General features: G+C 49.7%; 1 protein-coding gene across 7 annotated transcripts; it reads right to left on the bottom strand.

The window, feature by feature from the left end:
* Positions 1-27,606, bottom strand: LOC114857404 (genetic suppressor element 1-like). Of its 7 annotated transcripts, none has more exons than XM_029153857.3 (16): positions 27,001-27,606; positions 10,011-10,190; positions 8,979-9,178; positions 7,018-7,181; positions 6,702-6,902; positions 6,403-6,558; positions 5,105-5,376; positions 4,693-5,002; positions 3,989-4,593; positions 3,789-3,901; positions 3,438-3,714; positions 2,918-3,031; positions 2,460-2,831; positions 2,018-2,317; positions 1,806-1,909; positions 1-1,664 (listed from the first exon to the last, which is right to left on the bottom strand). In XM_029153857.3, exons 1-16 carry the CDS (start codon positions 27,035-27,037, stop codon positions 1,527-1,529), a joined length of 3,543 nt encoding a protein of 1,180 aa, XP_029009690.1. In that variant the 5' UTR covers positions 27,038-27,606; the 3' UTR covers positions 1-1,526. The 7 variants fall into 7 exon arrangements, with proteins under 7 accessions (XP_029009690.1, XP_029009693.1, XP_029009689.1 ...); XM_029153860.3 differs by lacking the exon at positions 27,001-27,606 and adding an exon at positions 16,745-16,898; XM_029153856.3 differs by lacking the exon at positions 27,001-27,606 and adding an exon at positions 15,759-16,091.
* Positions 27,607-27,751: the final 145 nt, after the last annotated feature.

The following is a 27,751-nucleotide window of genomic DNA, read 5'->3' as shown; positions in this document are numbered from 1 at the left end:
CATTTTACAAATATTTTAATCTAAATCTCCATCAGAATGTACAGCAATATATATTAATAATTAATTGCAAATATACAGTCCAATAATACATGACATGACAAAAGAAGAACTAAGGAGAATGAACAGATGATACAGGGAGGTCATGTGATTTTGGTAGAACTGCTACTGTAGTTTGGACGTCTGGGATTTCAGTTCATTAAAGAAAATGATCAGTTTACGACACTGTTTAAATGGCATCGGTCAAAAAAATTGTATCAACACTACATAATGTATAGTTTGATATTCAGAGTATGAAGTGTGTGATTATCTTGCCCACAAACAAGGACAGATTTGTTAGATATACTGTAAAAGTATTAAATATACCCTAATTCATCTTGATAATTATGAAATAAAGTTAATATTAGTTTGGCTTTCATTTTTCTTCCGCAGACGCAATTAAATGTTTCACCTTTGTAAGTGTAAGGTTGAACAACAAGCTTTAGTTGATGCCAATCTTCTAACAAACAGAATTTTGCAAAAAGCCTTCAAAAGTCACATTTTTTATTCGCCTCAAATTTTGTCAACATTTACAGGCATGTAAGAGCTTAACACGCGGACTCTGGGATAAACCGTTTAAACAAAGGTCCTACAACAAAACAAGTTCTCAGACAAACACAGACGTTTGTCCTCCATCCCATTTTGATCTCAATCCAAACCCAAACATTTATTCCAAGTACAACTATCCTAACATCCCTTTGTGTTATTTAATCTGACCAGCAGCATTTCAGAGAAAACATATGGCTTCCCAAAAATAAAGGTTAAAACAACTAAATCATAGAAAATTCTTTATCACAAGTAACATTACCAATGGAAAATTAATTAAACCGCAAAAAACACTTCATTTACCATTTTTGAGATATTATCTTTGAGATGTTTCCTGTCCTCTGTAGAACCTTTACCAGCACACAAACGGCTCCGTCTGTCACATAAAATACTCAGTAGACACTACAATATTACCACACGCAGGACAGGCATCTATTTCATTGTTACATTTCAAGTGCATCCTATCGAGTTTAAGGCCTGAGGTGTGCTTTGATTCCTTGACTCAATTTTCATTCTCTGAGTTTTAACCAAGTGACCACTGCATACTCTGTCTCTTGTCAGTGCTGTCCAGAGAGGCTACAGGTTTGTGCCGAGTGATGCATCGCATCAGCATGGATCGATGAAGTCTGTGCAGAAATCCAGTTGATAGAAACTAAATGGTAGCGAGTCCTTAGAGCAAAGTCAGGACCAGTGGGAGGGGTTAGCATTATAAAGATGCCAATTCATAAACACAGTGCTGTATTGTCAGAACGAGAGAGGGGCTGTATGGTTGCTATGGGTAACCGTTACCGTGGCAAACATGGCAGGTAATCGATTGGATCAATTGGATTGGCTCCTTCAAGGGCTTCAAGTGCAAAGAGCGGTGCGGCCCCAGTTCATCTTGTCCTTGTGACTGTTGCTCTGCTGTGTTCGGGCCAGACCCATCCGGACGCCTGCGTGGGGCGTCACCTGAGCGTGTGCCCGTTGACCGGCCCCCGGCCCCAGTGAATGGTGGGTAGTGTCAGACACCTCCTGAAGTGCTCGAGCTGGGCCTGCAGCCGCTCCCTCTCCTCCCTCACTTTCTGCCGCTGACTCACCAGCTCCTGTCGGACGAAGGACAAACGCAGCTCTTATTGCAGAACCGAGGCCTCCTACGAGTCTTGAGCTGCCGCTTTGACGCAGCGGCGCATGCAGAGCTGTTACAACAGTAAAATGCTGGAGGATAATAGGGCTGGGATACTTACCCCCATGGTGAGAGAGAGCTGCTCTGCAGTTCTGGTTAGATTATAGTTCTGTGCTTCAAGTCTTTTACACTGAGTGTGAAGAACCTGCCTCTCTACACTCCACTCTGAACAGACAGAAACACATACCAAACGTAAACACGTGAACTGTGACTGTAATAGTTACACAAATGATCACTTAACCTCCTGCATCCAGCGTGACCTGGCTCACTTACCGTCCACATACTCGTGGTAAGCCTCAAACACGGCTTCGATCCCCCTCCACTTCCTGGGAGCTTCCTCTGTCTCCTCGTCATCCTCCTCCTCCTGACAGGACGCGTCCTCGTCCTCCTCGGACACACCTTCCTGCAGCGGCGCCGCCGCCGGGTCCTGACCGGCACCAGAAGAACTCAGGCGGTGGCCGTTTACGTACGCGCCTTGAGGAGCGTGGCTGAGGTTTGAGCTTTTGGGCTGAGAGAGGTTGTGAGGCAGCGAGTGGCCGGTCTTCATGCCAGGCTCAGGGACACCTGAGACCCCTTAGAAGAAGGAAATATCACAGTAAGTCAATGTATTGAATGCATAAAATATACCTCAGTGTTAGTGTGTGTAAACACCCCTAGATGGCACACTGTGGCCATTCCAGGTACATTCATGCGCCTGTGGGAGGGCGTGGCTCACCTCTGCTCTGCAGGGTGCCGTGTGTGGACTGCAGCACTGCCTGGTGGAAGTGCTGAGCAAAGGCCTCGGGCGTGAACCTCTCCCAGGGCCGATTCCGCCCGTTCTGAACCGGGCCGGGATCCTTTTCCTGAGGAGGAGCTGCCACGACGCCATTCTGGAGCTTGCGGTTGGGCTGAACCTCCATGAGGTCAGCTTTTTCGGGATGCGGGGCCAAGGGGGGAGGCACGCGGGGCAACGGGGCGTCCACGTAGGGTTTGAATGTGTCGCTGGGGGGGTGCTTGGGTTTGTGTAAGTAAGGAGGCGAGGGGCTGGGGGAGTCTGGGTACAGGTGGCCGTTTGACTGACACAGCAGAGGCCCCGAGGACGAGTCGCCTGAAAACACATATCATTGCAAAGTGCTTATGTGGATTTTTGACACAGGGAAAATGCCTGTAAGTGTGTGTGTGTGCGTTTCTCACCAGCTGAGGGAGCAGGAGGGCTTTTACATGGAGGTAAAGCATTGTATCTCAGCGTGTCTAGCGTCACAGTCTTCCTCTGGATGGCCTTCAGCAGCTCCTCTGTCCTCCGCTTATCTGGACGAACGCAATCAAAACAGCTCAGTCACATTTAAAATAGACGGCCAATAAAGGATTATACTGTATGTCCAGCACAACACAACCACAGACAGAAAGAATTCAACGTATTGGTTTGATAAAATATATTTTCCTGTTAATAGTTAAATTTGAACTTTGATTTGATTATGAACCTTCATTTGCAGGACTAATTAAACACTTTCTATAAGCTTAATTAAATCAGCAGCTCCTGCTCGATCCTGCTCTTTAGAGTAACATTCGTTCCTTCTCACCCCTCCCACATTCTTGGTAACTCAAACAAATGAGGGAAACTGTAAGTTGTATTTTTCCACAGGGAATCACCACCACAACTGTGAGGCGAGAGGAGCAGCACGTAGGATGAATGTGGGTGCCGCGCAGCACTCACTTCTTCTCTGCTGTGGGCTGACATGGGAGAGGTGGAACATATGGAGGAAGCCTTTTTTCTCCTCCAGCTCGGGGGCGCTGTCCATCTGCTCGGCCGAGTACGGGGTACTTAGGGGAGCTGTAGGTGTCGGCGAGGGCGCCTTTCTTTTGCCCCGCGTGGCAGCGGGCGACGGGCTGCGCTCTCGCATCATCCTCCTCCTCTTCCTCCTCTTCTGCACCAGGAGCTCGTCGCGGTGCGCCGCCGTGGTCAGGCCGCACAGTCGCAGGAAATCGACTTTCTTCAAAGAGAGACACGTTTGGGAGTGTGAATGCAGCTCGAATGAGGAGCACGTTTGAGGGTCTGCACAGTTACCTCGGAGGACGTGTCCAGTTTGAGCGGGGGCTGTTCGCTCACTCTCCTCAAATGGGCTTTGACCTCCTCCTCGTCACTCTCATCATACGACTCGTCCAGGTCATAATAATAACCTGGTCAGACAGAAGCCATGTTGTATTATTGTATTGTGGTTTTATTGTTTTTTTATAACCCCCTGGTTCTGCACGCGTCTCCCTCACCTCCCTCTCTGGCCTCCCTCTTCCTCTTCTCCTCCAGGTCGAGCTTGCTGAGCAGCCGGCGGTGCTGCTGGAGGACCTCGTCGTACACCAGCATACTGTCAGCGGCCTGACTGGGCCGCTCCCTCGCTGGGGGCGGAGGCGACGCTTGGCGCCGGGCCCCCGGATCAGCGGCGGTGCCGGGAACGGACAGGGGCGCGCAGGGCTTCTGGGCAAAACTGTTGACATGATGCCTGTGGTGAAGGCTGTGGGGGGCGGCCCGCTCCAGCTCGGGCCTGCTCCAGGGCTCCGCTAAGCCGGCCGCCCTCGCCGGAGCGTACCGCTCCGAGCCCTCTGCCCTCCTCCGGCTGCCCTCCTCCAGCTTCTCCCCCCAGCTCTGCGGAGGTCTGTCGGCGCGGGTCAGCCCGGGAGGCGGCCGACTCGGCGGCGTAGAAGGATTAAATTTACGATGAGAATCTCCAGGTGGGTCAACAAGGGAAACAGGGTTCCACAGTGTAGTTGGGGGGGCCGGGGGATGATGGGGACCTTTTGGGGAGATAAGGGGGGGTGGAGCGCCGAATGAGTGGTGTACATCTTTGCTGCTGGAGGTGTGATGGACTGGATTGGTTCTGCAAGTACAATACAATTTAATTTAGATTCACAGTCAACCTAGGCTGCACATGACATTGCACATGAGGCACAAATCATCGTTCTACTGTGTCCCTCACCTGTGACTATCTCTCCTCGACTCCCCGCCTTTCCCAGGCGACCTGAGGCCCAGCTCCAGCGGACTCTCTCTCCCCTGCCCTTGGCCACGCTGTCGCGCCAACCAAGCCTCTTCGCTGCTCCTCTGAGGCATGACGGTGGCGGCCAGAGCTCCGTGAATGCCCCCAGCAGAGGCATGGTGCTTCCCCAGGTGAGACGGCACCAGGCTTGGCACCGGGTGCGGGACAGAGCCCCTGAAGGAGTGAAGACCAGGCTGCAAGGGCAGAGGTTTAGGTGCTTGGAAACCAGGAAGCTCTGAATCCTTGGCTTTATCTGGAAAGAAAGGTTAAATGCATTAATGAAGCAGTGCAGCTTGTTTGGGTATTCAAGGCTTTCCTTTAACTGGTGTGTGTGCATGTGTTCGTGTCTAGGTACCCAGCCTGTTTGGGGTCAGCCTCTCCCCTGGCCTGGCCCTGTCCTCCGGTGGAGCCCTGCGAGCCTGCAGCTCAGCCAGGTAGTGGCTCTCCACCGCTCTCACCATCTGCTGCTGTCTCTCCCTCTGTCTCTCCTTCTGTCTGTCCAGCTCCCTCTCCCTCTCCTCCTCCCTCTCCCGCTCTCGCTCCAGCCTGGCCTCGCGCTCCCTTTCTTTCTCTCGTTCACGCTCCTGCTCTCGCTCGCGCTGGCGGAGCTCGTTCTCCATCTGTAGCCTGTGGGGGAAGTTGAGAAGAACACACACACACACGCACACACACACACACACACGCGCACACACACACGCACACACACAGGGGGAGAAGGTGAGAGATGCAACACCCAACATGAGGCAGATATTAACCACACACTGGTGAACCTCACACAAACATTTCTGCTCCAACAGACACACGCAGAAACACACAGATATGAACACACGCACTCCACTTAACCATGAGGAAAATAATCCATACACAGCATGACTGAGCGGGAGCAGATGAACACTTAATAGGTATCCACAGGAAAAGGACACACACACACACACACACACAGACAACACATCCACAAGCAATCAATAGCACACAAACAAACCTATAAGATATGCAGGAGCCATTACAGAACCAGACGATAAATAGCATCCATTTCAAACACAAACATTTCCCCTGTGCAAGGAAACAATGTGCATTGTGAAACTGAGAAAGGAGCACAGGCACTGAAAGAAAACGAAGCGACAGAGAGAGGGACTGTGTGTGAGAGTTTTTATGTAAATACAGGCTGGCATATGCACGTGTATAATACCGTGTGTGTGTGCGTGTGAAGGGCAGTGTGTGTGATGAGTGTATAGAAGACACTGTGGGGTGTGTGCTAAAAATATCACACACTCAGCAACCTGTACCTACCCCGCAGAGAGTGATTACACAGCCCTGCATCCAAAGAACGGAGCAAGAAGGAAGAAAGACAGAAGGAAGGAGGAAAGGAAGACAGGATGGAAGGGAAGAAGAGAAGGAAGCAAGGAAGGATGGGAAGGAGGAAAGGAAGGATGGGAGGAAGGAAGGAAGGAAGGAAGGAAGGAAGGAAGGAAGGAAGGAAGGAAGGAAGGAAGGAAGGAAGGAAGGAACAACTAAACGACTGAACAAATGAGGGGAGGGAGGGAAAGAAGGAAGGAAGGATGGTTAGGGAAGGATGGAAGGGAGGAAGAAAGAAAGGAAGGATGGAAGAAAAGAAGGAAGGATGGAAAATGTGTAAATGGATGTGCATGTTACCTCTCAGCCAGCGCTGTGTGGTTCAGCTCTCCAGGGTAGCGGCCTCCGGGCAGGTGCAAGTGGAGGGCAGAAGGGTGGAGCGGAGGGAAGGCGCCCCCTGCAGGCACCGAGTAAAACTGCGACCGCAGTGCAGAAAGACATAGCGACTCCTCCATCCTGGGACAAACAAAGGCGAAACCAGACTGGATTTGCACAAGATACGCACAAACAATGACGGCTAATTAACCTGGTACATGTCAAACGAGCCCCTGGAGTTACGGCACTGTCAGCTGTTCACCTTCACAGACCTTTCGCCCTACCTTTGTAAGGACAGTGGGTAGTGCAGGTAGGCAGGATGATAGTAAGCAGCAGTGGCAGCAGCGTGAGCAGCAGTGGGATCCAGACTTAGCGGCAGAGAGGTCAAACGGAGGTCGTCGGCTGTGGCAAAGGGCCGGAGGGCTCTCAGGTACTCCTCTGGGATGGCACCTGAGGGAACCACCGGGTGCATCTGCCCCGGTAAACTGTAGATTCGTAAATTCATTGATTAATTCAATATCTTTTTTAATAAAAAAAAAACTCTGTGGATTTGAAGTGCTTCCTTGGATTTCGCCCTCTGCAGCACAGTGTCGTACTTACTTAAGGCTCTGTATTCTAGGGTCTTGCATGACGGAGGTGGAAGTGAGGCCAAACGGGTGAGTCAGCGTGCGAGGCGAGGGGACCGGCGGCGTCCTCTTATCCAGCTGTGGCTGCGTGTTCTCAGCACCGGACCGCTCCCTGAGTCCCTGAACACCTGGCTCCACCTAACGGCAAGACAGACAGCGAGAGCAGCTAATGCGGCGTACCTCTGTTGGGTTTGTTCAGGAGGAGAGGAGAGGAAGATGAGAGGAGGCGACGGGGTAAAACCTCCCCAAGGTGCACCCGAAGGCTTAGTGGAGTGGAAAAATGGGTTTGATATGTCATAACGGGTCAAGATCAAAGCGGGGAGGTGATCCTAATATCTGGCCAACTGCTCCGTACTCCACCGCTCACTCACTCAAAGAGCTTCGCACCCTATAATCACCAACACGACAAAACAGTGATGAGGGAAAATGCTCAGTATGCTGCGTATTTAAAACCATAGTGATGAATAAATAGTAGAATGATGACAATTCCTTCATTTGCATTAAGCAACTATTCGAGTGAAGCATGGGCGCCTGCCAGCAAACCTCTGACTAACTCAGGTTAATGAAATAAAAACATGTTTCCATTAGTGTGTCAGATGTTGTTACCACGGCGACAGATAACAACGCGGGTCTGACAGCCACAAACAAATGACCCCCCCGAGCAACAGCTGACCTGCTACCTTAGTTCCGGCGTGCAGTGAAACGTCTGTGCTTTGAATGCGTTTGAATAGATTTGAATGTGTCACTCATGGAAAGCAGATTCAAACCAGTAATGAGCCGCCTCGCGCTGTCATTCAGCAAACTGGGACTCCGGGTGGGGGTGGGTGAGAGCGGGGGGTGGGCTGAGCGTGTACAGTATGTGCATATGCATGAGCATGAATGTGTATTTGTACAACGTAAACCTATGGTGCCGTGTGTATTTTTTTACTGACGCAATTAGTTTGTGCCAACAATGAATGGCTCAAAAGCAACAAACAGACGTCTGGGGAGCAGCTATCACATTCCATGACCTTTGACCTCACAGTGAGACAGCAGCCTTCACAGATGGAGCAATAAACACACAAGCAGTCTGCTCCTTTTGCTTAAGTTGTCCTGCGCTCCGTCCTCCTCTGTTCTGGGACAAACACTGGCGCGAAGCTTCAGTGCCCGCACTCCTCTCCCCGCCGCTCTCCGGCTCATTCTTACTTTCCCTCCCGTCCTTTCTTAACATCCTATTCTTTCTCCCTGAATGTCTGAATGGGAGCCCCAGGCAGGCAGAGCCACAGAGTGGCCTTTGTGGAGAGGGAGAAAGGCGACTCTGATCCAGGGGGAAGTGGCTACTGTGGGGGCTCACCCCGGCATTGTGTGAGGGGTCTGGGTCCTCGCTCCTGCTTAAATTCACTCACACATCACCAGACGCACACGCACACACACAGACACACATGCACACACACAGACACAGACACACACACACAGGTCTGTCTACATCCTAAGCCCTTATTTGGTGAAGGGTCAAGTACACACAAAGACACACACAGACACACACACACACGCTGCAGGAAGCTAAACACAATAGATGCTAGTCTCTGCAGCCTCCAGTGTTTCTTTACAAACCCCTCATGTGTTGCTAAAAAAGACATGGAGCGATTAGTGAGAGGAAGAGGGAGCAAGGCACAGGGGCGAAGGCAGAATAGGACAAGACAGCGAAGCAGAGGATGGGGGAAGCGGAGAAAGAGGGGGCTGTCTGGTTTTGACAGTCTGATGTTGACAGGCACTGGGACGATTTCTTTAATGGCCGGAGAAGCAGCAGAACAGATGAAGAAAACAGAAAGAGACAGACGAGTCGTCTGTGCGGAGAGCGGAGACGTGGAGGGAGAGGCCCCGACGAGAACACTGGAAAACAGCCAGAGCCAGAATCACAAAGTGTCTGGTCCTTGGGTGAAGTTGGCCTCTCACCTGTCGCCCGTCGGACCTCCACAGGCCGTTGCTGGTCTTGGTGGGGGCAATGGTGACGACCGGCGGGGTGCTGGGCACACCGTGGCCTCGGGTCGGGCCCGGGAGGGGCCCTAAGGAGCCCCGCTTGGGGGTGGTGACCGGGGAGCTGTGGCTGGTGGGCGGCGAGGAGACTGGAGACGACTCACCACTGAGGGCAGAACCTGAGGAGGAGGAGGAGGAGCGAACTATTCTCCTGCGACATGAAACATCTGGTAGAAAAAAACGCGTTCATCACCAGTGACGATGTGAGCACAGCTTCAGGCTTTTGTGATGAAAAGTGTTCTGGTGGAATGTGACAGAAATGAACGGCACATGTACAAACATACAGGGGGCAGAAGAGTGTGCGTGTGTGTGTGTGTGTGTGTGTGTGTGTGTGTGTGTGTGTGTGTGTGTGTGTGTGTGTGTGTGTGTGTGTGTGCGTGAAACAAAAGAAGGATGTCATAAACGAAGGCGTGAAAAGGAGGCTGGAGTGTGATGCCGTGAAGGGGGAGGTGTTAAACATTATAAAGACAGAGCGTGTGCGCGTGTGTTTTCCTCAACATTCGCTCCAGCATCGCTCCATTACTACAACACTCACTAATCACTGTACCCACACACAGCAACACAAACATACTCGGAGACAGTAAGAGGGAGGAACTAATGAGATGGAGAGAAGGTGGCAACAAATGAGCCCAGCCATGGAGAGCCTTAAGGTAGAGAAAGAGCTACGGGGGGGAGCGAGGGGTGAGGGGGGGGAGACCTGAGGGGGAGTTTGTTATAATTGGCTGTAATTACATTCTCATTATTAAGAGATGAATGGAAATGAATGAAGGAAGAGACACAGACCGAGAGGTCAGAATAGGTCAGCTCTTATCCCACACCTTCATTAGACGCCAATGAGCTGAGTGAGGGGACACACACACACACACACACACACGCACTTGTGTGTGAGGCCTTCCGGCGCCTGCATCCGCGGCCGGTCTGCGCTTTTAAGCGGGCGAGATCCCGACTCACCTCTGGGATCCTCGGCCTGTTTGGCCAGTTTGCGCAGGGCAGCAGCGAATCCGGAGTTTGTAGACTGAGCAACTGCATTCCCATTGGTCAGCGGGCTGAGGGGACTGACGGTAGCCGTGGTGCGGGTTGCCGTGGAGATCATTCCTGATGACGGGGACTTATTGGACTCATGGTTCATACCTGAGGAGCAGAGATTTGAGATTTCTCTTAATAAAACTTGAGTAAACTCGGGGGGGGGGGGTTCCCTCTGGACAAAGCGGGCGCGTTTGTGTGCGGTGCCTTTGTTACGTGTTATCACAGAGGGCCTATACACATAGGTCAGCTCCACCAGAGACAGAGTGGAGGGAGTAGAGCTGTGCCAAATAGAGCGGTGACCCTAATAGCAAATCACACACATGGGTGCACACACGTCCATTTCCTCAAGGGAGCCAGCCAACACATCTTAAGACCTCGGGAGTGTGTACACGCAAACATTGTTATTAGTTATCGCGGCGTTCTTACACCCTCACACACACACGATAACCCATGAAGCCACGCGTCTATAAACAGCGGACAGTGGATGTGGCTGCAGTCACCTCTGTCATCACCCTGCACCCTTTGACTGACCCACTAATGGTAATTACAGCTAGAATTAGCCAGCAGCCCCCCCTGCCCACAAAAGCAATGACCTCATTATCACCACAGCACACACACAGACACACACGCACACGCACACGCACACATGAAGACCAACACACAGGAAAAGCCGCAAACATAGATCATTCGTATTATGACTGAAACTAAGAGTTTGTGAAATGAACGTGTCCTTCTCTGCACATGGTGGACTTGATGCTTATTACCTGACAGGCGTCTCACACACGCACAAACAGGAAGAGGAAGCTGAAAAGCTCCCAACGCAGCGACGGCTTAAGCAAAATACAGAAAAAGAAGAAAAAAAACAACAACACATTTTGCAAGTTTGCTAGAAAGCTACTCAGAGTTTTATGATCTCGATTATTTATGAAAAGCTTCCTTGCCTCAGTTTGCAACCGGCGGCCACTAAGCAACGCAGACAGGTAACAAGCCACCGACTCACTTCTACCTGCACTAAAGGACATGCAAATCACACAATTAACATCCAAGCCGCTCCTCACACAACTGTGTTTGTACATGAAGACAACAGAGGACGCGGCGGCGTCTTCACAGCGTCGGTGTCGGGCTGCTTTTCTCCTCTTACTTGATTATTTCCCTTTGTTTTCTCTGGCCTCACTCACATATTTACATGTTCTGTCAGGGAAGCAAATTGTAATTGGAAGTGAGGCAGACAAAGAGAACGGGAAGGAGAAACGACAAGAGTGGAAGCTCAGATCCTGACAGGCTGTGTGTGTGTGTGTGTGTGTGTGTGTGTGTGTGTGTGTGTGTGTGTGTGTGTGTGTGTGTGTGTGTGTGTGTGTGTGCTGAGCCCAGCAGTCAAGAGAGAGATGATGAGACAGTTTCTATCGACTCTTTCTCTCCCTCCTCTCAACTCGCTCCTCACTGACTCCTTCCTTCCCGTCTCCCGTATTTATCTCAGCAAACTGAGGCTTATTCAACAAAAGCCAACACATAATCTGCGTCCTGTGTGTCCCGCTTTCTTTTCGTTCTCCCTCCCCTCCTTCCACAGTCTTTTCTTAAAAGCTGTTCCTCAGATGTTTATGCGCGTCAGTCACACATAGCAGCCGACGCATGTGTACATAATTCAAACATGCAAACAGACGCACTCACCCTCCTGCTCACTGTTCTCCTCCCGCTTGTCGTCTTTCCGCTCCTCAGCGAGACTCTTTCTCTCTCTCTCTCTCTCTCTCTCTCTCTCTCTCGCCCTCTCAGCCTTGCAGCTGCTACGCGGTCACGTGACCTCTTTTCTATCCACTTCACCCCACCTCCTCCTCCTCCTCCTCTCCGTCCACCACCCCCCTCCTCCCTCTACTTCCATCACCCTCTCCATCCTCCGACCTCTTCCTCCTCCTTCCCTCTCTTCTGTTATTCTTTTATCTATTTTCTTTCTCTCTCTCTGCGCTCTGTCGTTTGCTTTTCTCTTTTCATTCCTCACTCTCCCTTCCTTGGCTCACACTCCCAGGAGGGTGGCGGTGGGTGGGTGGGGGGTGAGTAGGAGGAGGAGTGACGATGGGGAGGGTGAGTATGGTCTAAGCTGTGTGTGTGTGTGTGTGTGTGTGTGTGTGTGTGTGTGTGTGTGTGTGTGTGTGTGTGTGTGTGTGTTTGTGTGTGTGTGTTTGTGTGTGTGTGTGTGTGTGTTAACCCACCATCTATCACTCTGTCTTACTGTCTGCTTTGGGGACAGGGGTGTGGAGGCGGTGAGGTCTGACTGTGACACTTCACCCTTCACCTCTGACCTCTGCAGGATGATGAACCTCCGTAAATGTGAATGAGGACATTTAACTCCTTTTGTAAAATGATGACTGAATAAATAAACTCAACCAAAAGCCACGCTCTCCCTCATTAAACGAGAACTACTGAGGCCAGCAGACATCCAGCTGGGAGTTTTGCTCAGTCTAATGGTTGATCTGTTCATAATAATCGCACCGTGGGGATACAAAATTTTATAATTTTAATCCTATTTCTCACCCTTTATCCACTGACCAGCTAATATTCCTTGACCTACAGCCCCACTGCTTTATGACTATAACCTCACAAACTAGTACGACTTCCCCCTGCTCTGCCAGAATGGAAATTACACCTGGATGTGACTCCATTCACCCATGCACAACACACACAACATGACGAGGCCTGTGTCTTTAATGCTTCTCATAACGCGTCTTGCTCTCGTTGACTTTTGCTCTCGCTCACACACCTACAGCACTACACAGCGCAGGGGACAGTGAGGACAGCAGGGGGACCTGCTCTGCCCTGTCAGCTCATTAAAAAAGCTCAACGTCTGTGTGTGTGTGTGTGTGTGTGTGTGTGTGTGTGTGTGTGTGTGTGTGTGTGTGTGTGTGTGTGTGTGTGTGTGTGTGTGTCTTTGGAGGATGGGTTAGTAGGCTGGAAGCAGAGGTTGTAACACACTACCCACTCATTAACCCTCATCACTCTGGCATGTGTGTGTGTGTGTGTGTTAATCCCATTAAACTGCCTCTGCTGGTGTGTGCTCAATAATGACTGCACACACAAACACACAAGTGTGGCCCTCACACAAAATGAGCCCTGTTTAGGCTTTAAGACGCTGTTATTTGGCTACTAAACCTGATATTAATCACAACAACAGCTACTGTTGCGGTTACAATACCTGGCAGACATTTTCAAATTCCTCTGACCAGCGCACACACACACACACACACACACACACACACACACACACACACACACACACACACACACACACACACACACACACACACACACACACACACACAAAGAGAGGCAGCGGCAAAGAGACCACATGTTTTACAGCCTCTTAAACTTGTCTGTAATAGCAGTCAGAGCGGCGTCAACACAGCGGTCTCCAGGGCTGCTCCGGGGGCTGCTAAATGGCTTTACTAGCCCCAGTCACTCAGCGGCTCGCACACAAACACTTAACACTTCCTCACAATCCGTAAACAACCAGCGCTGTCTCCCACCGCTGCGCACAAAGCATCAGGGCAATGACACAAGGCAGGACGATGACATCAACAACACGACAGCACACATGTGCACGGTATATAAGGAGGGGGGGGGGGGGGTCTGTGGAAATAAATGCAAAGATAGGCACATGTGCAATTAGCTGAGTCATGATTCGGGCACTGTGCATCACAAAGTGTATGCATGCGACCCCTTGGGAGCAAACAGCCAGCGTGCATTTATGGTCCTGGGATAAATGGAGCAGAAAAGCCACACACTGTAATAACCAACACCTCCAGCACGAAAATAAAGCAGGAAGCGCATCAGAGGACGGGCTGCAGCAGAGAATTAATAGCACGCAGTGTATGGGAGGTGTAGCGGCCATTACCCTGTTTCATTCCAGACGGGACCGCGTGGCTGCCGGAGCAGAGCCGTGTTTACTGAGCAATCATTGCAGAGTTGAGATGTTGGTGAAAGGTCTATAAATTATCGCCCCAACAGCTCGGGGAGCAGCATCGCGCTGTGTCGGCCTTTCTTCACTTTAAGCCCGGGCCTCGGCTCCACCTCCTCCTGAGAGCGGGGCATGTTTCCTCCCTCGCCGGCCCCGGTCTCCATTTCTCCAACGACTGCGTTGGATTCAACTCGTCAGATGTGGACGCTATAAATAGCGGCTGCTTTGGGACCCCTTCCACGTTTCTGTACCTGTCACCAGCCTGTGTTGTCATTTCTTTTTTTTTTTTTTTCTACCTTGTCACTTCCTCCTCACTTTCGCCTTTTCTCCCCGTCGCCTTCCATCGCGGCGGCTACATTTCCATTTTCCCTCCTCTGATCTCCCCTGGCTCGGTCTCGCCTCTCTCCGATAAGGAGGCGATGCAAGAAGATAAAACAATCGGAGGCGAGCCCATCTTGCTCGGATTTCGGCGCCTGGCTGCGTCTCGCTCTCCGCCGCCGGCAGGATCTGAGCCTGTTGGTTCAGGTGTGGGTTCGGCGGTACGTGGGGGGGGGGGGGGGGGGCACTGACAGACAGTTGACAGCCACAGTTCCTCCTCCTCTGGCCCGAATGCGGCTCCGCTCACCAGGTGCAGGTCCATCTGAACAAACACGCTCACGTACCGAGGTGTATGAAGACACAGATTTCCCTGACAGGCAGGTGTTCCACAAACAAGTACAGGTTGGAACTGATGTATACAGGACAACTATTGCCACAGTAAATGGCATCTGGTGTGCACTTCGGGTCAGAACATGAGATGCCTCTGTTTTGAAATTGCTTCCTCAAAGATCATTCGTGTTTGAGTTCAGGCAGAGCAGTGAGGTATGAGGCCTCAACAGGTCTTCATTACAGTACAGTCACCATCCAATAATCAAAAAATTTAGATAGACAGTAATAGCTATAAAAATTTGGTTTTGCTTAGTTTCCTCTGAGTGGATGAATTCATTTACTATTAAAATCTATAATCTAAGTAATATTTGACATTACTTTTGAAGGAAAATAAACAAAAGCTGCAGTATCGAGGACACAATAATTAGGACGTGACATCATACATTTAAACTATTAAGTTTAAACTATTATATAATATGTTATAGAAACTATACAATTTTGGAGACTTTGAATTCCAAAAGCATTGTTGCCTTGGATTTAATGATGGTCTTTGACTGGAGCATGAGAGACTGCTTCATCTTTTTCCAAAGGTCAGCATGGAATTGTTTGGCCTATTAAGTACTTTCAGTGTCCAAACAATGAAGCAAAGCCAAACTGGCGTCCACCTACATGAATATTTACATAGCAAACATGCCTTTAAGGTTTAAGCAGTTATTCAAAGTTTGTCCAAACGTTTCAGCTTCCCTGAAACTGGACATAAACTAGACTATCAGAGACTGACACGTCGGTGATGGGCGGCTTTCTACGGGACACACGCGATAAATGCACCATGCTTGAGCTCTTTTACAACCTGGGGCCGGCAGCCAGCTCACACCCGCTACCTACATGTAGATGAGAGGGAGGTAATTAAAGAGATTGGAGGTTTACTCAGTAACCCCCGCAGAGCAGCTGGTCTACGGCAGGTCAAGAGCGGCACATGGCGCACGGGGCGCGTGCGCGCGCTTTCCCTCGTGCGCGCGCTCGTGTTTGTGTCTGTGCGTGTGCGTGCGCTGAACTCCACCTGCAGACTGTGTACACACACAAAAGCGACGTGATCCGCTTGACTGCTGCTAATGCGCCCGGCGGCATCTATCTCCGCCGAACAATACAGTCGCTGTTAAAGGTCCCGGATTAAAGAGCGACTCCTCCAGCTCCCATGGGCGCCGTCAGACGCACCGCCACAAGCTGACACGCCGCAGAGTTTCAGGTCTGTCCTCAGGTCCGGTAAATGTTCCTCCTCCGACAGGAACTTTGTTTGATCAGCGACAAGTTTGACAAGACAGATAACATAACTAGAAACCACACACACACACACCTCTAGGAACCTCACACCCTTTCAACTGCATCCAAACACGATTCATTTGACCAAAACAGGAAGTGTGGGGCTAACTTCTAAATAAGAGCACGCGACGCGCCACTTTCACGTATCGTTTTGATGAAACGACGCTAATAAACGTGGCTGTGATCGAACGTTACCCTGATTTGTGGTTTACAAGTTATTCGAGCCACCGCGAGTATCGGCAATGAAGCTTTATTTTGAAACCGACAACCGGAAGTGTCTTTCTCATTGTCCTTACTACACGCACATTCTTCACATTGTCCGTCAAGCTCAACCAGTTTATCCGAGTGTGTCGCCGACTCGCTCAATCACACACTGCTCGGTAACGTTGCAGTTCGCCTGAAAACAGCTTCGATCGAAAATAAAACTTCGCTCCCTCCAACTGTCCGTCAGAAAAAAGTCAAAATGAGGAGACGAGGGCCCATAAACGTCCAGAAGGGAACCGCACAGCCACAACGCATAGAAATAAGATGCCAAGCGAGTCACTACGGACAAAGTGAAACCCCCCAGAAATAAGAAGACGAGAGCCGTGGGTCATTAGGTAAAGTCACCGCAACGACAGCCACGCAATAATCCGACGAACAACTCACCTCCGGCAACTTTAACAGCCAGTAAACGCAAGGTTATTCATTCATTCCGGCAAAGCTCGACGATTTGTGGAGAAACAGCAGAGACCGGTCAACTTACCGCCTCACAAGAGAATCCGCGATTTGTGCGCATCCTTGTGTGAATGTATTACAGCCGTACCGCGCGCGTGCACAGCGGTGTAGTTTGTGATCTCCTCGATGCCACACGGCGCACGCGGATGTGAAGATGTGCGATGGAGAAAGACAGCGCTGTCCTCGGGGAAAGGGAGGGAGGGAGGGAGGGAGGGGGGCGGGATATGGGAGGGGAGGGGAGGGGAGGAGGGCGAGCACCTGCTCCACTGATGCTCCCTGGAGAGATGGAGGGGATGGGGGAGAAGGAGGACGTGGCCCCGGACCGCCGATACCTCAGAGCATGTTTACTGTCGGTCAGAGACGAGCGGATCTCGGCTCCCGCTGCACCGCAGCACCGGACGGAGGCGCGTGAGGCCGCTCACGCGGGCGCTGCAGGGCCGCGTCCGGCGCATCCCGACGATAATAACAGCGCACGGAGCCAAGTTTGCTCCAGTCGGCCCTAATTTGCGACGAAACTCACGAGTACAAAGCGGCGATAGCGGAGACAGACACAGTAGGTGGAGAGGAACTGTGAAATCCCACCGGAGCACTCGCTGCCTCGGCGCCCGCATTGTAGTTTTAACCAGGCATAATATTTGTTTTTGTACTTGACAGCAGCGAAAACAAACCTTAAAATATCACCACGTTTAACGCCGAGCTGAGCAACTTGGCAAATACACACAATCCCACTAACATTTGGGTTTCTGGCCACTGTGACAATGCATGCACCTCTTTAGGGGTGATATGGTGCAGCTTAATGATAATAAAATCACCATTTGGACGTTTTTAAGCTTAATTATATGTCCAATAGAATATTCTAAATAAAACAAATCCACCTCATTTTTACCACGCGCTCGTGTTCCGGGCACGTTTTCGTGTGTCATCATGTGCTATAAGCTCACTCAGCCCACTTCATTTAGTCTAACATTTCAACATGTCCCCCGAGCCTCGCTCTCCATCGTCCTGTCTGCCTCCGCCTTGATCGCCCATCCCTCCGTCTCCCCATCCCTCGCTCCCCGTCTCCCGAGCAGCTGCTCCACTCTGCAGCTATTTAACAGCTGTTTTGCATCGATTTGCGCTTCCTAGAGCAGATTTCTACCTTGTCCATCACTTTTTGCAGCCTCTCCCTCTCCTCCCTCTCCTCCCTCTCCTCCCTCTCGCATTTCCAAGATGCCAGAAAGGCAGTAGCACCAAAGAGCCTTGATGTTTCCCTCAATGAATAGACGCTCTCCTTCAAGTCTTTCCCCGAGATCCATTCAGCGATGAAAGACGCACGCGCACACGAATGCAAGCTGGCACGCACGCATCTAATAGACACACATATCTGGACACACACGTACACATTTCACAGATTAGCCCCCCCCCCACACACACTTCCACACTCTTCTCTCTGTGGAAACAACAAGTACTGAAGAAGGCAGTGAAAAAGGAAGAAGCTCCTCTCTAATCCCCAAATCCCCCTCTCTTGTACTCAAACCTACACAAGTGAAAAGAAGGGGAGAAGCGCGTGCGTGTTCGCGTGTGTGTGTGTGTGTGTGTGTGTGTGTGTGTGTGTGTGTGTGTGTGTGTGTGTGTGTGTGTGTGTGTGTGTGTGTGTGTGTGTGTGTCTGCAGAGACTACTGTAGCTTGACATGATTTATGGTTTGGCTGTGCACTGCAGGCAGACACTCTCAGTTTTCTCTGAGGTGGGTGTCTCACCTCCATCCTTTGTGACCTATACAGGTTGTGTAGCAGCGCATGTGTGTGTCTGTGTGTGTGTATGTGTGTGTGTGAGGGAACAGCAAACACTGAGGTGTACACAGGTGCAGGTGCACCAAAGGGGAAGGTAAGCCCTACGATCGAACGCCAGCTCCTCTGTAGGTTTTTTTTGTGCGCTTGTGTGCAGCGTGTGGGTCAACGCGCACGGCAGAGTGTATTCTCCAGGTGGGTCGGACCGTAGGATCCCCCATTAAGCAGCGTGTAAAGGAGACCAAGCACGGAGGCCATTATGAACTCTGGCAGTAATAGCTCCAGGAGTCTTATTGCCTCTGGAGACCTGGTCATTAGCCTATTCCTCTCTCATAAAGCCCTCTATCCATCACCCACGCAAGCATGCACACATTTGTATGCAGACGCGGCCGCACACAAACACACAACTCCACGCACGGCTCGCCTCCACCTCCTGCTCGCTTCCTCTGCCTATTCATCTCCGGTGGAAGACGACTGGAGCGCCGGGGACAGTGCGGCGGGAACAATTCACCAAGACATCCACAGATGTCTTTGAAAAACAGATGCACTTCATGCTCACGCACAGACACACACACACACGCCTACAGATGCTCATTTACAAAAGCAGCGAGGCAGAATATCAGCCGTGAACCCAAACCCCTGATTATTTAAATGTATTCCTGCAGCCCCTTCCAGTGAAGGGGAGACGCCGCCGCAGCCTCTTAGCTCTGGTCAGGAAGGAGATTCCAACCAGGCAGCGCGCAGGCGTACGGCGGCGCCGTGGGGCCGGACAGCTGGAGCAGAACACACACACACACAAACACACACACACACAAACACACACACACACACGTCGCCGTCGCACAAACGTGCGCACGCAAGGTTCACTGGCGCTTCAGACTGCACGGAGTCACACTGCACACTGTCTGTCCTCAGGCAGCTGCACACACACTGTACAATAGTGTGTCCACAATAAACATGCAAAACAGAGCGCACACACACACACACACACACACACACACACACACACACACACACACACACACACACACACAAAGCACAACAGAATCACCACTGCCTGAACACACATTACACACTGTAGTCACTTTCGTTACTGCTCGCATACAAAAAGCTCACACCCTAAAAGTACATAAACTTCAGTCACAGTAACTGAATACACACACACACACAAACACACGCACACACACGCACACACACAACGCAGAGGGAGTCCAGAGAGTAGAGATACCTGGGGATGAAGACGCATCGGCAAAGGTAATGTTGGAGTCAGTCACTCTGTCCCCAGGCAAAGCACACACACTTGCACATACACACACACATGCACACACACATGCACACATTTGCACACACGCACACACGCGTGCTGTACAGATAAGCACTAATCCTGTTTATTACCTCCTCCCTCTCTGCACTCTCCTTCTGTTTTTCATTTTATCTCTCTCTCTCTCATTTTCTCCCTCTCTCGCCACTTCTCTTATTTTTCCTGCCTCTCTTCCTCAAGCCTATTTAGGCACCACAACACACACACACACACACACACACAATGTCAGCTCATTCCTGCCATGTTTGCTGGCCCGGGGCTGCAGCGAGGAAGCGGGGAGCGTGTGCGCTGCTCTTTTCCAGCTCGAGCTGCGTTCGCGTCCTGCAGAGAGAATTACCTTCCCTTTGTCTGCGTGAAGAGGCTGCTGCCTTTACCATCTGTGCGGCGGATACAGTGGCAGGCGTGTGCGTGTGCGCGCGTGCACGTGTGCGTGCATGCGTGTGTGTATTTCTGCGCCGCCATACTTGGATAATCTTCAAAGTGAAGGCAGCGGACATAAACCCATGTCTTTCAAGGAATATTGTGGGAGCTTATTAAATTTGGGATTATAGTTCAGATAAATTAAGTTTAAGGATGGAAGAATATATGTCATTTATTTAGGGAAACTATTTTAATATTTCACATCATTTAATAATAATGATGTTGCTCATTTAAATATGTAGATGTGTTCATTTTAAGGACTAAAATGATTTTGCTCATCTCATAGAATCTGTGTTTGTGTATCCATTACTCGCCCCTGTTCGGTCGGCACGCCTCATGTTTACGATGCTGCACTATTAAACCATATGGTGACAAATATGTTCCTCTATGATGAGCGTAATCAAAATGATTTCAATGCTTTTCATCACACCTGTGATTTGTTTGCATAGATTAGAATACAGACACCAGCGCAGTGAGATATATGCAAAATGTGTCTCTTTTCTTTTTTCGTTTGCAGGAAACGTTTCACTTAAGATTAAATGAGGTTTTAACTGTTGTGGTGTGTGTGTTGTTCACTGTGCAAACCAACAGTGTGTTGCTGTAGATTCTCTAAATATTTTCTGTCCTCTCTTCTACATCATAAACTAATTATTCTGCGGACTGTTGTTTCGGACTTTCAAAGTTCAGGAAGAATTGAATATTGTTTTTCGAGCTGTTTGTGGGATTTTGTTCAGAGCTGGTTGTTTGTTGCTTCAAGTTCTTACTTTATTATAATGAGTGAGTTTCTCTAGAACTGAAGCCGTACTTTTTTTTTCTTGTGGATTAACTAAAAACAGGAACTAAGTCATTACGTAAAAAACAGACGAAATCAGGAAGTTGTGGGTGAACACAGCAGATTAAAAGGAACACAATCACAAACTGCTGCTATTCATTTCACCTTGGCCTTTTGCGTAACTCTCTTCCTCGCCAGCTCATCATCAGACTCCACTCTCTCTGTGTACTCTCCATCTCGGGCCGCCGTCATTCCTGCACCCCTCAGTCTTTCCCCTCCTTTTCTCCCCCTCACACTCTCTTTCTCACCTCTTTCTCACCTCTGTGTGTGTCCTCTCTCCTGCATAATGTATTCTCGTTCTCCTCTCTCTCTCTCTCTCTCCCTCTCTCTCCAGATGGGTGGCAGAGAGCAGCAGCTTGCTGTGGTCAGGCCAATTATTTACATAATTATGATCTCCCACTTAACCACATGATCCTTTACCTGGGCGTGGGCAATTAAAACCAGCGTCATTATGCAGATTATGCAAATACACCCAGAAGCGGAACAAGGTGGCGGGAGATCACACGAGCGCAAACACGTGCCCTGTAAACTCTGCGTGTGTGTGTGTGTGTGTGTGTGTGTGTGTGTGTGTGTGTGTGTGTGTGTGTGTGTGTGTGTGTGTGTGTGTGTCGCATGGTGGACATGTGTAGACAGCATGGTTACACATTTGACAGTTTACTGATTTGTTAATTGGATTTTTTTTCTGTTGTGCCACTTGCTCTCCACGAAACATCTGCATTAGCAAATTCACCCCCAGGCTGTGTGCTGCAGTTTCTATTACGGGACGAAGGAGCAGGGCTGAAAGAATCGAACCTCACTACCGTGAGCGTGAGTGGGATTTGCTTTATGGTGGCTCAGCACGGAAAAATCAAATTAGAGAAATTCAGCAGTTTGTCTCAGGAGCAATTTCATGGTTACTTTGAACGCCAAGGACCCACCTTCACCTCATTTGTTCACAAAAGATGTGACACAGTGTTTTGATTAGTTGTAAATTATCACTGTTCTTAGTTTTAACCTGCAGATTATGAGGTTTTTAACCAACACCTGACATGATTATTAACTAAACCAAGTGTGGCCATCGCCTGGTGATGTTTGCACAAGTCTGATTTTCAGACCTCACTAACAGCCGTGCTGTAAATGTGCTGACAGCCTGTGTGTGTGTGTGTGTGTGTGTGTGTGTGTGTGTGTGTGTGTGTGTGTGTGTGTGTGTGTGTGTGTGTGTGTGTGTGTGTGTGTGTGTGTGTGTGTGTGTGTTACCTGTGGTCACGTGAGCACTGAAAGCCTGCTACACCGTGAGGCCAGGTGGCAGACAGAGCCGTGCCCATGGGTAATCAACAGGCTCCTCGGTGGAGCCCCATCGCCAGCCGCGTGTGTGTGTTTGCATGTGTGTGTGTGTGTGTGTCTGTGATGACTGTGTCCCTGCAGGCTGGAGCACGGAGGCCTGAGTAAAAACACAACTGCAGCATGAAGCAGAGCTGCATTGTTTGGTGAGGCTGCCTCTTCGCTCACACACACACACACACACACACTTCCTACTCACTGACACAGTCAATCAATTATGTTTTGACATGGTTCGTGAGCATGCAGATGGTGCAGGACCAGCAATGGCGGAGCATCTGAGCGCCCGCTCTCTCTTTTCCACCCCGGCAGACATGCAGACACACGCAGCCTGTGTGCGTCTGCGCGTCCACCTCGCTGTAAAAGATATTAATGCCGCAAATTTTAGCTGCTGTTTTCATTTGGCTAAGCCCACTGCCATCTGGTCTTTGTCATACACTGAGCTGCTTATTACAGTTTACTCTGCATGTTGGTGTGTGTGTGTGTGTGTGTGTGTGTGTGTGTGTGTGTGTGTGTGTGTGTGTGTGTGTGTGTGTGTGTGCGAGTGTGCTCTCAGCTTGTGTGTCACTGACTGAGCTACCAGGAGTTGTCGTTATCACCTCGGGTCAAAAATCTGCTGGCGCTTATCCCAATCGCTCCGAGTCAGTGAGGAGGGAGCACAGTGTGTGTGTGTGTGTGTGTGTGTGGGTGGGTGGGTGTGTGTGTGTGTGTGTGTCTCACACATCAAAGCTTCCTGTTTGTTCTAAATGAATGTAAACATCACACACCAGACATGTTTGCCTATACAACAGTGTGTGATGTGTGTGTCGCAGCATTCACACATGCTTTAAATGAATCCTCTGTTAATTAAGAGCTCATTAGTGACACCAGCTCTTTGACCAATTAGTGTGGCTGGCGTTCTCGCTCGCTTGCTTGTTTTCCATTCGACACTCGCTCCTTCCCTTTCTTTAGCGCTGGTTTTTGATTTTTCGCTTTCTCAGGAGGATAGGACACATGAAAAATAGATCATGGTTGTTTTTGCACTTATTTTGTTGGCGATGGGACGACGCCCTGCTCCAGTGTGTGTGTGTGTGTGTGTGTGTGTGTGTGTGTGTGTGTGTGTGTGTGTGTGTGTGTGTGTGTGTGTATGTGTGTGTGTGTGTGTGTGTGTGAGGGTTTTATCTCCTCTGTGTTATCAAGCCGTTGTCATGGTCTTTTATCCATCTCATTAATAACAGTGCCCTTGAGGTGGAGCACCGTGACCCCGTGCTAGCAAGCACACACACACACACACACACACACACACACATACACACACACACACACACACACACACACACACACACACACACACACACACACACACACACACACACACACACACACACACACACACACATTAACAGCACAACAGAGTCTGACAGCAACTTCCTTCTGAGGCTGCCTTCTTCCCATTCCCATGTATGGATACACATAGATCTCCACACACCTGACATCGTAACCGAGTGGAATCAAAACTCATACAGGTAAGTGTGTGAAATCACAGGGGAAAGACGTCATTAGTAAACATGGATCAACATTTGCTCTAAACCTGAGCCATCTGTTGATTCCTTTGTTTTTAATGTGTTTTTGATCTTAAGGACTCTTTTGGCTTCCTTCCTTCAGCTCACTGCTACTTCACAAGCTCTCTGCATGAAGGACGCTCTCTTCCACATTGTTCATATTGTGTTTTGTGAATCATTGCTCCTTCACAGGCTGGAATTAGCATTTATTTGTGTACGTAGGTCTCCTGCTGCTGTTCAGGGAAAATAAAAGGGATGGTACTGAATGCTGTGTGTGTGTGTGTGTGTGTGTGTGTGTGTGTGTGTGTGTGTGTGTGTGTGTGTGTGTGTGTGTGTGTGTGTGTGTGTGTGTGTGTGTGTGCGTGCGTTCTGGTGACATCTGCTATAAATCACAAGCCACGGTGTCCTTGTAGCTCTAACACATATCATGGAAATCAATGCAGAGGTCAAGTCGAACAGAGCTGCCCAGCCCCCGAAAATACCACAGCGGCCAATAAAGATGGCAGGATAACACACACGTCAACGATCCAGCCTTCTCACCCTATTGACTCGCCACAGATAATATGCGTGCACGCGCGTGTGCATGAAGGATGCGCACATGGAAACACACACATACACACACACACACACACACACACACACACACACACACACACACACACACACACACACACACACACACACACACACATCAGAGGGGGCACATCCATTCTTCATGCAGACATCTGCACTGGGACTGACCCAGTGACACTGTGAGGAGAATGATGTGGTCCTGGTGCTACTAATGTTAGAGGATTCATGTGGTGATTGTCTTTGTTGTCTTTGCCTCAACACATCTTTAAAACCAATAATACTTGTTGATGCCAGTGACAAATTCTGTCTGTTCAATCAAAGCCTGAATTACTCATTCTTCTAAATAATTAGCAGCTCTGACGCGCTGTAGTTATTCATTCATCATGATGAACATGGACTCTGTTGTCTATTATATAACAAAATGATATCATGCAAATGCTTATAGAGATCTGCATCTTTCAGCCGTTTTAAAATATTATAAATATTTTAATTTGGTCAAATGCACTTAAAACCTCACCTTCACAATCACAACTAAGTGCATGTGGTTGTGTTTATTCCATAACATGCAAACGCTGATCAGCCTCAGTCCTCCAGCTTCTGGTTTTGCATCTGGATTTTAATAAAGCCAGATAAGATGCTTAGATATAGATCAGCAGTGAGAGGAAAAACAGTGAACTGCTTTAATGTGTGTGCCGCAAATCACCGGGGGGTCCGGCGACTGGGAGATAGCAAAATGCCACTCTCTTTTCCTTATGATACCATGTTAAGGTCAGGGTGTGCTCTGGGTAACAATGCGTGAATACAGCGCACACACATCCTCCCTCTCTGAACCTTTTCTTTCCCCATTGACGGTTAGAGGATGTAGATAATATGTATCATTAACCTGATTTTCTATTGTTGCTTCTAATTTCCATTCCTCTCTCATCCTTACGCGGCTCCACTCATTCCACCCTGACTAATCACACAGTAATCACTCCATATTGCGCACACACACACACACACACACACAGCCTTTACCCCTCACCCCCGACATTGTCAAATGATCATTGAGGAGCCAGAGTGTGGCTGACACTGTCTCCACAGCAACGGCAGTTAAGACCAGGAGGGGGGCTGGGGCATCTTCCAGTGTGTGATGCGAGCACACACACACACACACACACACACACACACACACACACACACACACACACACAATCACAGCATAGACAGGTGCATACAGCCACACAGACAGTGTGTGTAGACACACACCCCTCATGAAGGTGCCAGCTATGGCAGAAACCCATTACACACATACACTGTCAAGTGTGCACACACACACACGCAGAAGTACACACACTACACAGACATTAAACGAGACCTAGGAAACTGTAAAAAAAAAAGGATGAAGGCGAGAGTGGAGGGGAGGAGGGGAGATTTTGCTTCTTGGAAAGATTTTCTTTTCTTCATCATCTTCATCTTCACATGCATGCACTGATAAAACACACACACACACACACAGACATAGAAATATACAAACAATGACAAAGCACCACATAATAACTCCGATTCAATCATTTATGAAAGCAGATGTATAATTCAAAGAGCAGCATGAAACATTCACAAGGCGCAGAACATTGTTTCATCTGCCCTCCGCCCTCTAATTCCCCCCAGCAGACCCGCTTGCTCTGTCTCACTATGTCAGAGGTCAGAGATCAGGTCAGGGGTTAAGGGAAACACACCAGGATGGTCTGTCTTCATGAAAACACAGTCCTGCTTCAAACGCAGCCATCCCCTTGGAATGAATATGAAATGAACAAAATCCCACTTTGCAATATTTCCCTTTGCTCTCTGCCCCCTCTTATCTTTTGATTTCCATCCGTTGCTCTTGTCTTTCTATGTCATCCTGCCATTAGACAGTCACACCTGTCTCCAATCTGAAGCTGGCACATCACACAGACAATCAGCATTCAGGCTTCAGACAGACCCCACTGTGACCCCCCAGACGAGCCCTCGTCCTCATCAAGATGCCGTACGTGATTATTGCATCGCAAACAGGAAGAGTTAAACTGGTGTATTTGTTTGATTCTATTTTCATAAAAATGAAGGTAAATACATTAAAAACGCAGAGACAATACAGCTAGAGAGAACGTTAATCATAAAAAATATTTCAAATAATTAGTGGCAGATTTTTTGTGTCAGTGCAATGAACACATGTTGTTTTAATTCAGGGAAATACTAATTAAAATATACAAGCAATCTGCTAAATGTTGCTCTTTCTGTTTTAAAATGATCAAACATTGTGAGTTGTTAACAAAATCATGTTAAACACAGCGGGTATGAGGTGCTGCGTGACTGTGACAGAAGCACGGGTCCTGCCTGTCCTTTCTTAGCAGGAGACAGTAAATCAATGTGACATCACTCACGCTATTAATTATGCCTTCAAAGATTGATTGAAGAAACGGGGAAAATCACTCTCTGCAGCCCGCAGAATGAAACACAGCAGCCCATCAAATACTGCGTGAAGACGGTCTCACCTGCGAGGTAGAAGTGCGGGGGCTTTAATCCAAACATGGTCCTCGATCACTTCTCCCGTACTACTGGAGGCGGGGAGGGGGCGGTGGTGGGGGGCTGGGGCTGTGGCAGGCCAGGTTAAGGAGCTCGCTGTGGGTGTCAGGCATCAGACGGCTCCGGGCTCCGGCTCTGCGGGCCCCGCGGGTGCAAAGGAGGAGGGGACGGGTCAGCCCCCGTCTGCCTCCCTCTCCTCCTCCTCCTCCCCCTCCTCACACTCCGGGCCGGGCAGAGCGGGTCGGATCAGAGCGAGCGGCGGAGATAAAAGGGTGAGGAGGCAGGAGGTGTGACAGAGAGGAGGGAGAAGAGTCCACAGGATGGGGATGGGTGGCAAAGTGCTCATGCCATCGTCCACTAAGGAGAGAGAGTTGTGACAGGAAGGGTAGAGCGAGGGGGGAGTCTTCAGCCGGCGTCCTCTCTTATTTTAGTCCCGTGCTGTGTAGTCCCGTCCTTGTTATTCATTCAGCGGCCCCTCGCTCGTGTCCCTGTAGAATGATCTGTCTTCCTCTGGCTCTGCTCTCTGTTCTGCCTCTAGTCGCGCTTCCTCCTCCCTCCTCTGCCTCAGTCCCGCCACTGACGGCTTCGCTCAGCCAGCACGGGGGAGGAGGGGGCCGGCGAGAGGGGGAGGGACGGCGTGAGGGAGAGGGAGGAAGAAAGAGAGGAGGAGAATCATAAGACGGACGAGCGAGGGAGAAATAAATGAGTTTATGTGAGCGC

This window comes from Betta splendens, chromosome 6, assembly GCF_900634795.4.
Source record: "Betta splendens chromosome 6, fBetSpl5.4, whole genome shotgun sequence".
NCBI lineage: Eukaryota > Metazoa > Chordata > Actinopteri > Anabantiformes > Osphronemidae > Betta > Betta splendens.
The sequence above is the reverse complement of the archived record's forward strand: the minus strand, read 5'-3'. Positions and strand labels throughout refer to the sequence as shown.

Excerpts from the sequence above, each read along its gene's own strand:
- LOC114857404 (XM_029153856.3), bottom strand. The coding sequence starts at position 15,807 with ATGCCGCCGGGCGCATTAGCAGCAGTCAAGCGGATCACGTCGCTTTTG. Across the intron at positions 5,377-6,402 it reads CACACAGCGCTGGCTGAGAG|GCTACAGATGGAGAACGAGC; the intron begins GTAACATGCACA and ends CTTCCCCCACAG. Across the intron at positions 1,665-1,805 it reads AGCTCTCTCTCACCATGGGG|GAGCTGGTGAGTCAGCGGCA; the intron begins GTAAGTATCCCA and ends TTCGTCCGACAG.